The sequence below is a fragment of the Oncorhynchus nerka genome, linkage group LG27 (genome assembly GCF_034236695.1).
Source record: "Oncorhynchus nerka isolate Pitt River linkage group LG27, Oner_Uvic_2.0, whole genome shotgun sequence".
NCBI classification, from domain to species: Eukaryota; Metazoa; Chordata; class Actinopteri; order Salmoniformes; family Salmonidae; genus Oncorhynchus; species Oncorhynchus nerka.
The window spans coordinates 60,486,225-60,502,381 of record NC_088422.1 but is presented as its reverse complement, the minus strand read 5'-3'; the positions used below and the strand labels follow the sequence as shown (position 1 = coordinate 60,502,381).

At 41.8% G+C, this 16,157-nt stretch overlaps 1 protein-coding gene across 2 annotated transcripts in view; it reads left to right on the top strand.

Moving 5' to 3' along the window:
• LOC115112091 (anoctamin-1-like) overlaps positions 1-15,175 on the top strand; it is a 45,313-nt gene extending 30,138 nt beyond the window's left edge. The window contains exons 14-25 of one of the 2 annotated variants that reach the window (XM_065011851.1): positions 386-457; positions 1,557-1,631; positions 2,525-2,726; positions 2,993-3,104; positions 3,299-3,356; positions 3,708-3,808; positions 3,989-4,131; positions 6,108-6,260; positions 6,786-6,838; positions 7,007-7,191; positions 11,970-12,075; positions 12,237-15,175. In XM_065011851.1, the coding sequence (XP_064867923.1) occupies positions 386-457; positions 1,557-1,631; positions 2,525-2,726; positions 2,993-3,104; positions 3,299-3,356; positions 3,708-3,808; positions 3,989-4,131; positions 6,108-6,260; positions 6,786-6,838; positions 7,007-7,191; positions 11,970-12,075; positions 12,237-12,449 (1,473 nt within the window). In that variant the 3' untranslated portion in view covers positions 12,450-15,175. Of the gene's footprint in view, positions 1-385; positions 458-1,556; positions 1,632-2,524; positions 2,727-2,992; positions 3,105-3,298; positions 3,357-3,707; positions 3,809-3,988; positions 4,132-6,107; positions 6,266-6,785; positions 6,839-7,006; positions 7,192-11,969; positions 12,076-12,236 lie in introns of those variants that run through there. The other variant, XM_065011852.1, reaches the window with a different exon arrangement.
• The last annotated feature ends 982 nt before the right edge of the window (positions 15,176-16,157 follow it).

Below are 16,157 nucleotides of genomic sequence, written 5' to 3'. Positions count from 1 at the left end.
GCAAGATAATGAATATAACCCGTAAAGGTATTCTAGTAGGTGTCCTTATCAAAATGAGGGTGAAGTAAACATTTCCAAATGCATGAATGCCAAACCCATTTTGTAAAACCTGCATCCCCTCTAACAGACACGGTACTCCTAACATTGTCCTGTCACAAATTTCCTCCTGTATGCTAGAAATGTTGGTGGTGTACCCGAACCGCACTGAGCTGAAACACTTAGCAGATGACCAAGTTTTTTTGTGTGGGTGTTGCTATGTTCTTGACAACTGGTAAAAACGCCATTTGACCTGTTAGTTCCTCCGTTTTGAGTAAAAATGTGTTGATACCGCTAAGGTGATACCGCTGGACGAGCGTGTATATTAATGTGCATCTGTCCCCTCTAGGACCACCATAGGGCTGAGTATGAGATCCAAGTCATGCAGAAGACCCTGAAGAAACAGGATATGTCTCCCAAGGTAGGCCTTTTTCCTATCACTCATGTGCCTCTTGGTGGGCTGTCAAACAACACACCATAAATATTATTACATCATTTATTTCATTCTATGTATGCATCCATGCATAGAATAAATTAATTGTTGAAGATTATTTATGGTTTTCAGTGTTTCTCTCTCTATTATTTTGCTGCATCAAGTGTCTGTTGCACTGGTGCTCTTGACTTATAGTGTCAGAGATGGGGACTGGGACCATCCTAATGGAAGCACCACAGACTGCTTCTCCCCTCTCTCTTGTCTCTGGGTGACATTTCCCATTCGCGAACACATATGCGCTATGAGTAAAGGCACCGTTACGTAACACATGGCGTTTTTCGCCTCCCACTTTTTGTTCTCTCGTGAACTCCACCGTTGTGAAGTTATCGACGTAGTCACAGTCCAGAATTGTATTCAATGTCACCGAAGAATGCCAATCTAAAGTTAGACTCCTATATATATTACCTCAATTCCACTGCCACTGTCTCCACATGCACGTCTCATCTTCTCCTAGGCTCTAAAATATAATGTATCCTGGAGTTGTCCACAACCCATAACACCACCCTCAGGTACTCCTATCAGCTATTTTATTAGTCTTAGATGCTCTGCAGTCTATAGTAAGCTGAACAACCTTCACTGTGTCTGTTTATTGCTGCACAACAATAGTTAGCACATGTTGGATGTCAACACATGCCAGGGTGGTTGTCTATGTCTGGCTTCCTCTGAACTGCAGCTCGTGCATATCAGCTCCTTTCTCATTGGACCACGAAGGGGTCATTACATTCCCTTGCTCATCTGGAACCACGGTCTGAAGTCGCTGACCCTCTTTTTATTTATTTTTGTATTTTTTTGTATTTTTTTTTTACACGTTGAGATGCGGTTTGACTGCACAGTTTCGTGTCCAGGAGCTCAGATTATGTGTGCTTGGCTGGAGCGGCATCAGTCCGCTCGGGGCGAGAGTCGCTCTGACTCGTTTGGAAATGGCTGTCAGCATAAGCAATCACGGCCGAGGACACATTGCTGTCAGGTAGTTGTTTAGGTTTGCTCCTATTTCTCACCCGGTTGTGTGTTAATTACTCTGTTTCAGGATAAAAAAGTGAAACTGACATGTACAGACCGTGCACCAGCATATATGATGGGACTTTTCATAATGCTTTTTATGGTAAGTTGATGTGCCCAGGGCCCACACAGCATGTTAGTCTGTGGTATTAGATCCAGGGACGTCACTAGGATCGGGCTTTCAGAGATTTAGCCTTGAATGATGATTGGGTTTAGCCCCAGGGCTTTTGCGTTGCTGCGATGGTGTTACATTTTGGTTGTTGTTTTAAAGTCAACTGAATGCGTCGCTTAGTTCGTAGAGCCGGGGGTTACGTGAATTTTCCCAAAGTCATCCAAGCGTTATAATAAAACGGAAAGCAATTGCCGTGTGTGTGGTCAACTAGATGGTCATTTCAGCACCATTTGAGACAAGCACAGGAACTCGTCTTGATCAATCAATGTCTGTTTTTTGTTTTCACTGAATCTTCATTTGTATATTTGGATGACACAATTAGGCCGGGAAACTTTAGCTAAGTTGAAGTGAGTGCTCTTGATCATTAGTCTAGCAGTTGAAAGCAATGCAGATCTTCTGGACACACACACACACAATTAGGCCTACAGGTAACTGCCAAAATAATGGAAACGCTTGAGTAAATGAGGGATACAAAGTATTTTGAAAGCAGCTGTGGACAAGTCCGGTCCTGGAGTGTCCTGACAAAAGGAAACAAAAATATTTAGGTTGACTTCATCCAGTGTCCAGAAAAGTTCATTTGCATGGTATGCTAATATGTGCATGTTTAATTAGATATAACCTAATTAGCATATTTTAACATAATATTTCCGAAGCATTTTAATACAAAAAGTATTTAATTTGTGTTTACATTCAACTGGTAAAAGTTGATTTGTGATATGATCAAGATAAAAAAATATATATATATACCTTTTTTATTAGGGTGTGGTGCCTGGCCTTAACCTTTGACTTCATGAGCTGTTTTTCTTCTCTCGTTTCCTCTGCAGATTGGTGTGACCTTTGCTGTAGTGTTCGGGGTCATCCTGTACAGAATCTCCATCAGGGCTGCCTTACACATGAGCTCCAATCCCACGGCTCGCTCCAACATCCGGGCAACTGTCAAGGGCACCGCTGCTGTCATCAACCTGGTTATTATCATCATCATGGATGAGGTCTATGGTGCCGTAGCTCGCTGGCTCACTGTTCTTGGTTAGTCGCTCAAATATGAAAAGGATGCTGTGATCACACAACTGTACCATATTAGCAAAGCTCTCCCTGTATTAGACCCTACAGTCTATCTGGGAGTGCTACCTGTGTTGACTGTATTTACCAAATTTTTTAAAACTACATTTTTAACTACTTTTTGGTGTTTGCAACAAAAGCTACAGCTCTGGATGATAACCCCCTTGACCACTGAAACCTCTTCAGTTCTTCATCAGTCAAGTGATATAAACTCATTGTGTTTTTATTCTCAGAGGTGCCCAAGACTGACAAGAGTTTTGAAGAGAGGCTGATAATCAAGACCTTTGTTCTGAAGTTTGCCAATGCATTCTCCCCCATCGTCTACCTCGCCTTCTTCAGGGGCAGGTTGAACTCTCCTCTACTCTATTTGACTAATAAGCTTCTCCACAACTCAAACATCTTAACAGATATTCGACCATAGATACACTTTCACCATGAAACCTGATTTTGTGTTTAATCACTTGTTTTGTAGTGTTATTTACGCCTCTTAAGGATGGTGGCCAATGAACATGAACCTTTTTCAACCTGTATGTCCACAGAATGGTTGGGCGTCCTGGGGACTATGTGTATGTTATCGGGTCATACAGGATGGAGGAGGTAATCAACTGTGTTCATCTTTGTTTATCTTTAAACATTGACCAGAATGCCTTTTTAAATGTTGACCAAAATAAGTTCTAATGATTCAATGCTGGATAATTCATGGAAATATTACCATATGCTGTAATGGTTATAACCCTCCCTTATTTACGAAGTAACAGGGGCAAGATCCGCTGTAGGTATCCCAGGGCAGTTGTGTAGGTTCCAGGCCGGGTGCCCTTGAGCCCTATCCTAAAGACAGGTTGCTTTGTAGATCAAATCAAAGCTAGCCGACCTTCAAACCTGTTAGATTGAGATTACCTCTTATCTGTGTGTCTGACGGGGTTGACTGCTGTCTCGTCTGCACACCAGTGTGCCCACGCAGGTTGCCTGATGGAGCTGTGTATTCAGCTCTGCATCACCATGCTTGGCAAACAACTCATCCAGAACAACCTGTTTGAAATCGGCATCCCGTAAGTACAGTAGAGAGCAGGCGCCATTCTGTCTGGATGAAACTAGGACATAATCACACACCCACTCTCTCACACATGCAGGCACACACACACACACACACACACACACCCAAGCACTAAAAGAAAGATGCTCAGGGCTAGACTCATATTACTACCATTTCTTTTCTCTGCTCAAAACAGTAAAATAAAGAAGCTGATCAGGCGTCGGAAGTCTGACATGGACTCTCAGCAGCAGGAGGACTATAACATGACCCTCGAGCGTCATGAGAAGGACCACTTCCTGGGTCCCTTTGTGGGCCTCAGCCCAGAGTACATGGAGATGAGTGAGTCATATGTCAGTCTGTCCAGTAAAGCTCCTGACAGCTTACTGAGGATCAGCCGCCCTCAGCCCACCCTATACCAAATGCTCGTTATCACACGAGACAGAAGGGAAATGAACTACTGCAGTGTGCCGTGAGTAGAGATTTGGAGCAAAGGAACATAGAGATCATAGATATAGTATTTAATTCTAGGGGGTGTGATAAGCATGTCTGATTGGATTTTCCCTTCTAAGGTCAACCAATTACTGCCGATGAATTACTTCTAATGTACTGTGCACTACATACATAATTGGTCAACTAATGTACATTAGTTGACCAATTATTTTAAGCTTTTAAGCTCTTGCTATTGAGGTCAGGTCTTTGTGTGTGTTTATGCAGGGACGACACAACCATGTTTGTATGAAATTGGCAACTTCTATAAATGTCACTGATTACGGCGTAAAGAGCGGTGTTACCGAGGATAACATTTTCTTGCTTGCTAATTCCAGTAATCACTTTATCGACGGCATAGCTTGACATTTGATTTAATGATGAGAAATGTTGCTTCATGCCGCTCACGGTATTAGAGCCTGATTAGTTGTAAAACCTCCGATGTGGAACCCTTTCTAAAAATGCATATTCTCTGCTTGAGATCATCTTTATTGGAGAAGCAGAGAACTGTTTTGTCTATGATGCCCACGTAATCAACGCAAGTGGATTTAGTTGACCTGATTTTACTTTAGTCCTTAGATGTCTTTATCAGTGGCTTCTTTCATAATTGCAGCATCCGACTGAATAACTGGACAATCTCAAAAGCATGTTCATTAAAAAGACACATTGTGTAAGATGGGGGGGGGGACCTCTAACGTCCGTACATCTGTGCCATAACATACTGATACTACTATAGTACTTACTGTATACCAGGAGCGTTGGGCCAGTAACCGAAAGGTTGCTGGATCGAATCCCCGAGCTGACAAGGGAAACATTTGTTGTTCTGCCCCAGTTATTAACCCACTGTTCCCCAGGCGCCGATGACGTGGATGTCGATTTTAAGGCAGCCCCCCCGCACCTCTCAGATTCAGAGGGTTAAATGCGGAAGACACATTTCAGTTGAATGCATTCCGTTGTACAACTGAATGGGGTATCCCACTTTCCCTTCTTTTTCCCACACCATAAGAGATCTTACTGCTCACTATCCGTGCAGTGGATAAACCATAAATAATTACTCTATGGAATTCATTCACAGTATTTTGAACTAAAGTGTTTATAATGCAGTTCCATACCCTGATACATAGAAGCCATAAAGAAGGATTATGGTAATGAATCCAGGGTTAGATCAATATGTCTAGTTATTAGTTATACTGTACAACTTTATCAACTAGAAATAGTTCATCTCTGGGTAGCAGCTATAGAAGCACAGTCATATTGTTGTAGCATAGCAGTCCTATATACAATGACTCAAAGATTCAGTCCATCTTTAGGTTGGTAGGCATGCCTGTTTTTAAGTGGCTTTTTCCAAGGGTACTCGACTGAAAACCAGCTAGGTTTAATATATGGATGCATCAGACATGAAACCTGCACACAGGCACAAAAGACCAGAGTGTTTGTACCCATTCAGAATGTGAAGTGGGCAATTTCTGTATATATTTTGTTGCTTGGATCTCTGGAAGTTTTACCCAGTACATTTCAGTAAAGTTTCTGACTGGCCACCCGGAAAGCGAGTGCAGAAACATGGCGTGTCCTCACTCCACCATCTCATTCATGTTCATCTCTCATATGTTCTCCTTGTAGTTTAATACTGTGTATTTTAAATGTAAACGCATATCTAGTGTAGTCTGGAATTAAGAGCAGACTATTATAGGCTTGTGCTCCTCTTTCCACTTCCCTCTATACTCGTGCTCCAGTTATCTAATCTACCCAGCATGCTTTGTGTTGATTTCCTTGTGGTTATAATGTCCATTTGAATATCTTTTTTTTCTTTTCTTTTTTTTAACTTGCAGTCATCCAGTTTGGAATGGTGACCCTGTTTGTGGCCTCCTTTCCCTTGGCACCACTCTTTGCTCTGCTCAACAACATCATCGAGATCCGTCTGGATGCTAAGAAATTTGTCACAGAGGTCAGGCGGCCCATCGCAGCCAGAGCAAAAGACATTGGTACAGTAGGTTTCCATCTCCACACTTTAACAGCACTGGTCTATTGATGCTCTAATAAAAGGAACATTTTTACTTAATTGGAGAGTCCTAGACTTGACCCTACACAATAGATACCAAAATGAATTAGATTGCAGGAGTTTCCCATCTGAAAACACAGGTCCCTCATAAATGTTTTGGTCTTGTTTGTGTGATTACATAATTGAGTCAGTCTCTGACTTTGACCAAATACTGTGGCTATTTGGTTTGAATGCAGCACATTTTTAGCCTACAATAATGCTGTAAAATCTAATGATCCTTAAAAGCCCTTATTATATCCATTCAGTATATCAGTGGGATATCCATTTTGTGTTAATGTTTTTCTGGTGGTGCACATTTATGGTGACCATTCTACTTTTTTTTTAACCAATGAATCAACCATTGCATCTACCATTTTTTAAATTAAAATAGATACATGTTATGAAGCCTGATTGTCTACCCAGTTATTGGTGTTTCGGGCATATCTCTATATCTTATTTGTTCTCTCAGGCATCTGGTATAATCTTCTGAGAGGGCTCAGCAAAGTAGCAGTCATTGTAAATGTAAGTGCATACCTTCACATGAATAAAAAACATCTTAAAAGTGTTCATTATTTCCAGATCTGTCATCAAGATTATACAATGCTGACATTTTGTCATTTGCATTAGTGGACATTTGAAAATCATTTTGGTCATCACACCACACCCCTCTCCTCTGTCTGCTCTCTCCAGGCGTTTGTGATTTCCTTCACGTCCGACTTCATCCCTCGACTAGTCTACCAGTACATGTACAGCCCTGATGGCTCCATGCACGGCTTTGTCAACCACACTCTGTCCTACTTCAACGTCAGTGACTTCCAGCCTGGCACTGCCCCTCTGCAGCCTATGCACCTGGGGTATGAAGTGCAGATATGCAGGTAAGACAGTTAAAATATTATTGCCCCCCCACGATGAAATCAGGAAGTGGACTATGAATCTGTCTCCGTGTGTATGTGTGTACGTCACCACTGTCCCGATTTTTGACTTGGGAGAATGATGTCTTGCCATAGAGGTCTGGCATTTACAAAATTACACTGATTGGCCAGATGATGGTGGTTCTATAAGAAGCGATAGAAAATTACAACTTTGAAAGGTCACGTTCCTCACTCTGTTTGACATAATGTCATGAAATTCACTACATAGGTCCCTCTCCTCACAAAGAACAAGTTTGCCTCAGCGACCCATAAGATCCACCATGATGGATTTTCCGCCATTTTGAATGTTGTGAAAAACACAAACGCTACTCTGGTACCGAATTATCCATCTGCACGAAAGGTCTCAGTGCAATATTTTCCAGACTAGTAATTAAAACAACATGGCCGCTATTGACCAAAGCTAATGGTAATTTATCATAGTAACCGGAGTCTTCGACTTGACCCTACACAATAGATACCAAATTGAATTAGATTGCAGGAGTTTCCCATCTGAAAACACAGGTCCCTCACAAATGTGTTGGTCTTTGTTTGCGTGATTACATAATTGAGTCACAGAATCTATGGTAACTTTTGTCATTTATACTTAAATAACTTTTATTTGTTGTGTCCATGAGTTTATATTAGATAGGCTATTTTTCTCTTGAACCATATAATCTAATTAATGAAAAAAGCATCTAATCAACAATGGCATTATTTTCAATAAACTCTGCAACTCTTCCAACTATTGACTTTTTTCACAACTTCCACCAGTTTGACAACAATACATTGACAACAAATACACTACAAGACCAAAATGTCAAACATTTAATTCCAAGATCATGGGCATTAATATGGAGTTGGTCCCCCCCCCTTTGCTGCTATAACAGCCTAGATGTTGGAAACATCCTAGATGTTGCTGGAGGCACTTGCTTCCATTCAGCCACAAGAGCATTAGTGAGGTCGGGCACTGGTGTTGGGCGATTAGGCCTGGCTCACAGTTGGCGTTGCAATTCATCCCAAAGGTGTTCGATGGCATTGAGGTCAGGGCTCTGTGCAAGCCAGTCAATTTCATCCATGCCGATCTCGACAAACCATTTCTGTATGGACCTCGCTTGTCAGCATTGTCATGCTGAAACAGGAAAGGGAATTCCCCAAACTGTTGCCACAAAGTTGGAAGCACAGAATAGTCAAGAATGTCATTGTATGCTGTAGCGTTAAGATTTCCCTTCACTAGAACTGAGGGAACTATCCCGACCCATGGAAAACAGCCCGAGACCATTATACAGTTGGCACTATGCATTCTGACAGGTAGCGTTCTCCTGGCATCTGCGCAGATTTGTTTGTCAGACTGCCAAACCCAGATTTGTTTGTCAGACTGCCAGATGGTGAAGCGTGATTCATCACTCCAGAGAACGCGTTTCCACTGCTCCAGAGTTCAATGACGGTGAGCTTTACACCACTCCAGCTGATGCTTGGCATGGTGATCTTAGGCTTGTCGGAAATGGAAACCCTTTTAATGAAGCTCTGACGAACAGTTATTCTGCTGACATTGCTTACAGAGGCAGTTTGGAACTCAGTGGTGAGTGTTTCTACTGAGGACAAGCAACTTTTACGCATTACGAACTTCGGCGGTCCCATTCTGTGAGCTTGAGTGGCCTACCACTTTGCGGCTGAGCCGTTGTTGCTCCTAGATGTTTCCACTTCACAATAACACCACTTACAATTGACCGGGGCCGCTCTAGCAGGGCATACATTTGACGAACTGACTTGTTGGATAGGTGGCATCTTATGACGGTGGCACGTTGAATGTCACTGAGCTCTTCAGTAAGGCCATTCTACTGCCAATGTTTGTCTATGGAGATTGGATGGCTATGTGCTCGATTTTATACACCTGTTAGCAATGGGTGTGACTGAAATAGCCGAATCCACTAATTTGAAGCGGTGCCCACATACGGTGTCCACCTACATACCAATGGTATTCACAAAGTTGATGGTTTAGGATGTTTTACAGCTTTGACATTCTATATTATTTCATATATTTTACATGTGATAAGGCCACACAGTGGGCCAAAGATAATTACAGACACCTGTAATAATCTGTCTTGTGATAGATTACATAAAATCCTTGAAAGAAACCAAAATTCTGGTTGTTTAGTTGTAAACTTCACAAGTTTCCAGTAATATATCGTCCCTTTGCAACCATTCTGAAGACTCAACATATGCAATCATATCGACCACACAATGGCACTATAACGGGCACATGTTTTGTTACTTTCAGTATAGTCTAGGTTGAATTGGGAGAGGATATATGGACATGCCTGCTTCCCAATGTTGATGACTTATGTCATGCAGGGAGAGTTGAGTGGGGACAAATGGATTGGTTTCAGTCAGTTCCATCAGTCATCCTAATGAGCCTTCTCCAACTAGCTAGTTTATTCTTGTGGCTAGAAGATTCAGTGAGGATTTAAAACTTGTCTACCTTAGTAGGGACTTGGGAGAGTGTTCAGAATCGTTCTGTTTTTAGCAGAGTAATAGTTGTTTTTTTCTCCCAAAATATAGATGTTAATGCCGTAGTTGTACATTGTGGGTGAAAATCACTCCAATGAATGTGTTTTAGCTGTCACACTGGCGTGATGAGATTGGCTACACCATCGAGCTACTTCCCCCAGCAGTGCTCTGCAAGCGGGAGCGAAGGAAACGCTGCCCAATGATTTATATACACCGAACAAAAATCTAAATGCAACATGTAAACTGTTGGTCCCATGTTTTATGAGCTGAAATAAGATCCCAGAAATGTTCCAAAAGCACAAAAAGCTTATTTCGCTCAAATGTTGCAAAAATGTGTTTACATCCCTGTTAGTGAGCATTTCTCCTTTGCCAAGATAATCCATCCACCTGACAGGTCTGGCATATGAAGAAGCTGATTAAACACCATGGTCATTACACAAGTGCACCTTGTGCTGGGGACAATAAAAGGCCACTCTAAAAATTTGCAGTTTTGTCACAACACAATGCCGCAGATGTCTCAAGTTTTGAAGGAGTGTGCAATTGGAATGCTGACTGCAGGAATGTCCACCAGAGCTGTTGCCTGATATTTCAATGTTAATTTCTCTGTTGTTTTAGATAATTTGTCAGTATGTCCAACTGGCCTCACAACCTCACACCATGTGTAACCGCGCTAGCCCAGAACCTCCACATCCAGCTTCTTCACCTGCAGGATTATCTGAGACCAGCTACCTGGACAGGTGACGAAACTGTGGGTTCACACCACTGAAGAATTTCTGCACAAACTGTCAGAAACCGTCTCAGGGAATATTTATTTGCATACTTGGAGTCCGCGCAAGGGTTTTGACTTGACTGCAGTTCGGCGTCGTAACCGACTTCAGTGGGCAAATTATGAATCACAGTTTCAACAGTACCAGATGGCAGACAAGTGTGTATGGTGTTGTGTTGGCGAGCGGTTTGCTGATGTCAACGTTGTGAACAGAGTGTCCCATGGTGGCAGTGGGGTTATTGTATGGGCAGGCATAAGCTACGGACAATGAACACAATTGCATTTTTATCGATGGGATTTTGAATGCACAGAGATACCGTGATGAGATCCTGAGGCCCTTTGTTGTGCCATTCAGCCATCACCTCATGTTTCAGCATGATAATATACAGCCCGATGTCGTAAGGATCTGTACACAATTCCTGGAAGCTGAAAATGTCCCAGTTCTTCCATGGACTACATACTCACCAGACGTGTCACCCATTGAGCACGTTTGGGATGTTCTGGACCGACTTTTACGACAGTGTGTTCCAGTTTCCGCCAATATCAGCAACTTCACACAGCCATTGAAGAGAAGTGGGACAACATTCCACAGGCCACAATCAACAGCCTGATCAACTCTATGCGAAGGAGATGTGTCGCGCTGCATGAGGCACACCAGATACTGTCTGGTTTTCTGATCCATGCCCCTACTTTTTTTTAAGGTATATTTGACCAACAGATGCATATTTGTATTCCCAGTTGTGGAATCCATAGATTAGGGCCTAATGAATTTATTTCATGTTCCTTATGAACTGTAACTCAGTAAAATCTTTGAAATTGTTGCATGTTGCGTTTAAATAGTTTGTTCATTGCGTACACTAGATGACTGACAGAGTGCGCTGTTTTTTAGCCACCGCACATTCGTCCGTCTTGGCGCTAACCCACCATTTATAAAACATATTTAAAAAATGCGTAAATTTAGTTTTTCCATGTTTATGACATGACACCTTAATGCGTACTTTTAAATTGTATTATGTGAGCTAAACAAAGTAGTTAACGTAGCTACCGCCAGCGACATGTGATACAGCTGCCCGGTGAAGCAACTGCTGCCCAATGGGAAGCAACATCGGTAACTGGGAAACACTCTCGATACTAACGTTGCACTTGTCATTCACACCGACTTGTCATTGCGATAGCTTGTTGCCATGTCACGGTGACATCCAGAGGGTGACCAATACTACAAGTTATTTCTCCCTCGCCCATCGAAATAATCACTTTATTTTACAAGTTTTAACTAGAGCCATGTTGCTGTTGTTGCCAGCTAGCTATCCGTTCGTCTCCACTCGACTCTCAATTTGTGCACCAGGCGTGTCCGGATAGCCTCTCCCGTTTTTGAATTGTTGCCACTAATTGTCCCAAGGGGGGGGGGGTCGTTGGATGCGTTGTCATTTTATAGTAAATCATTTTGCCAATTCTACCCTCTCTCCAGATACAAAGACTACAGAGAGACACTATGGTCCAACACCCCCTATGACCTCTCCAAGGAGTTCTGGGCTATACTGGCTTGCCGGCTGGCCTTTGTCATTGTTTTTCAGGTCAGATGCCTACACAAAAACAAACCCAAGAGTCATTTGAGGGTTCAATCTTTCTTTGCTGAAAGTGTTTTATCATATGCTTTTGAATGACTGTTTTGGAATTGTATTGAAGGAATTGTGAAAGAAATGCCTCGCTCCGTAAAGTCTGTTTTCCCTTCTAGAATGTGGTGATGCTGATGAGCGACTTTGTTGACTGGCTGATCCCAGACATCCCCAAGGACATCAGTCTGCAGATCCACAAGGAGAAGATCCTCATGGTGGAGCTCTTCATGAAGGAGGAAGAGGGCAAGAAGCTCCTCCGAGACAACCACACCAACCAAAGTCCTTTTCAGCCCCGCTCTCGCCCTGCCTCGCATACACCTTCTAAATGCTAGTGCCCTAGGGGGCGGCTCCATCTGTCCATTCATCTAGTCTGTTCAAAAACCTTCAGTCCCTCTGTCTGGCTTTGCACACTTCACACACACACAGCGGCCTACTCAAGAAACGAGGGAGGCATTTATTGGCAGGCTTCTGCATCTGCACCCCTTCTGACTTGTAGCAAGTCATTGCCCATCTTTTTGGTGAACCAGGTATCAGGCAGAAGGCTCAGAGTGTTTTTTTATAGTACAATGCAGGAAAACATGTAGATCTTTTTTGAATATGCAATTTTGCTAGCTAATGTTTTTATTTTGTAACTTTTGCCTTTTTACGACGCTGAGATCAGGTAAAGGAGCTTGCCATTCTGCCTGTTTACCATGCCAATTTGCCCTTATGTCATGTTTTTTATGTCCTGTTAGTTATGAATTAGTATAATAACAATGTTTCCATCCAATTGGACAGATTTTCATTAAAATTTTCCCATCAAATTGACATGTTGCAGATAAAAGTATGTCCATGATGACGTAGTACACGTAAAAATACTGTTTGCAGTTAAATTCCCACTTACCTAATATAAAAATAGCCTACAAGTTAAAGGTTTCCATCACATTTTCAAATTTACTGATAGTTTTCTCACAAAAAATGTTACATTATATAGCGAGTGTGCCCACTGGTATTGGCAAGTGCGCTCTAGCCAATGTATCTGCGCGCTGTTGGCTAGAGTGCGCATATAGCCTACCTGATGATGACATTATGGACAAAAGAGCAAGATGATTTTAATTTGTCAAATAGCAGCCAAGTATCGACGATCATATCACCAGAATAAGATCCTCGATATTTATTGGAAAGCAGCATCAAACTCATCACCTATCACTTTCACCACCATGTGAAGTTCATCATAATGGCTAGAAACTGCTTGCTTTTCCGACGATTCGTAGTGGCAGGGCAACACGTCATCGCGTCACTCCCAAATTAACTTTGATATGATGGTTATTCCACCGATATCTCGCATAATTAATTTTACCTACACAAAAAATAACCCACCTTGTCGATATTTGCAAAGTTTACTAAACATTTGACAGTTTCCATCAGACCTGTCACATTTTTTACACTGACATGTACTTTACTAGCATAAAAAGGTTGGATGGAACCACCTGGTTACAGAAAATGTACAATAGCCATGTTGTGAATAAAATTCTAGCAATGCTCTGTCAAACATTTAGAAGGGGGCAGTGGCCTACATTTTTGTTTGAAAAGCACAAATTATTTTGGAGTTTTTATTTTCTGATTAACAAAAATTTGAATTGGCTCCCATGCACAGACAACTATTCCAAGGAGAGGAAGAATGTATTTTGTCAGCTCATTTTCTATATTGTTTGGAAGTAAACTATACTTTTTAATGCATATCCATGACACAGTCAATATTGAATCCAATTAATATACAGTCTACAAAACATGAGGAACACTGTCCTAATATTGAGTCGCACCCTCTTTATCCCTTAGAACAGCCTCAATGAATCAGGGTATGTATTCTACAAAGTGTTGAAAGCATTCCACAGGGTTGCCGGCCCATGTTGACTCCAATGCTTCCCACAGTTGTGTCAAAAAGGCTGGATGTCCTTTGGGTGGTGGACCATTCTTAATTCACACAGGAAACTGTTGTGTAAAAAAACAAAAACAGCAGCGACACTCAAACCAGTGCGCCTGGCACTTACTACCATACCCTGTTCGAAGGCTCTTTAAATCTATTGTTTTGCTCGTTCACCTGAATGGCACATAAACAATCCATGTTTCAAGGATTAAAAATGGTTCTTTAACCTGTCTACTCCCATTCATCTACACTGATTTAAGTGGATTTAACAGGTGACATCAATAAGGGATCACAGCTTTCACCCGGTTTCAACTGGTCAGTCTGTGGAAAGAGCAGGTGTTCCTAATGTTTTGTAGACTCAATGTATATGATTTGTAAAACAGGATCAACTTTTAACTTCAATGGAATGACATGGAACCTGCCCCCCCCCCCCCCCCCAAGACTGTTTGAATGAATTACATTAGTCACAATTATGATATTTTATTTTCAATGATCTGTACAATATTTAACTGTCTTAAACTTCTGTTTTGTGTGTCTGCGGTATTGAAATGTATCAACATCGACCTCTTGCAATATAATATGTTTGGAATATTACATTACGCATAACCAGGTGTTTGATACTGATTTATATAAGATGTCTTTCATTTTGCTTATAGAAAGAACTCTGACCATTAACATAGTCTAAAATGTATTTGTTAGGACACTGCAGAATATTGCATTACCTCATATTGTAATTTCTGATGCAAGGACATGTTTTTTTTTTTTTTTTACTACTAATCGACTTAATATGGTTTGTTCATTGTACGACTTATAGGCCGACGCTGAATGGCAGCCGCAATACCTTGTTTTTGATTCGAGTGGCATCTTATTCCCAATTGATCCTTAGGTATTTCAGTCCTTGATATTCCTCTTGATATAGATTTAACTGGAGCAGTGGAGAACATCTTGGTGTATTAAATATTTACCTGAATTGTACAGCAACATTACAACTATATTTGATTAGGATAGTACTACATTTATTTCAGTTGTGATTTTATTTTAATTTTGACAGCAGGGCTTATATTTACACTAGAGGTCTGTCAGGCTAAAGTTAACATTTTTGGATGTTTTGAATTCCAATAAAAGAATACAAGTTATGAGAAGTGTACAGTATATGTATGTATGCGTGTCATGTGTTCTTTATATAATTGATGCCTCACGTTAGCAATACAATGTTTTCACCCTGAACATGGAACAAAAGCGCCACTAGTGTTAATCAAAAGCGAAACATTGGCAAGGGCTGTCGTGTGTGTGTGTAGCGAGGAGGGGGTGAGCAGAGGGCCTATGGGGACGTGACAGGCCAGAAGAGAATGGGGTGGGGACGTGAGAAGGTGTGAGGAGAGATATAGAGAGAATCAGTTTTATTTGTATTTAAGAATATATACAGATAGTTCAAAGGATCCAGTGAGTGGAAGGGTGGGGGCTTGGGTATATATCCCAGATTGTAATGTTGGAGTATGTAAGCGGTTAACTGATTGCGTCAGTGTATACGGTAGAGATGATGGCCATGATTGTAGGTTTCAGATGGGTGGAGGAGGTGAAACCACACAGTGGTGGTCCACTCTGATTCAGCTGCAGTGTTGAATAGTGTGAAGAAGTGCAAGTTTTTAATTTGGGAGACTTGTTTGTGGAGATGGTGCTGTCAATGGGATTGGAGAGGATGGGAGTGATGGTCATCTTTTGTTGTGTTCCCAGCCATGTGGGGGTGGAGGGTAATGAGAAGGCCGATGTGGTGGCTAAGAGTGCTGTGAGGAGAGGGGGTAGGTATTCAGGAGTGCGATGCTAGTAGTAGAGGGAGGCAATTTTATGGCATGCATTGGTCGGTAAAGGAAGAGGTGGGGAGTATGGGATGTAGGAGAGATGAAGTTGTGTGGAGTAGACTACGATTTGGGCACACAGGTTTGAATGCCACCTTGTGGATGATAGGGAGACATGAAACGGGTATGTGTGATGAGTGTTTACCAGAATGAGGTAGACAGAGGTTGTGTGACAGGGTTAGAGAGGCGTGTTCGGGTGGTGTAGTGGGGGGAGACGAGAGGAGGGAAGTGGTGTCTAGGGGTCTATTTCACTTTCTTAGAGGAACGGGACTAATGAA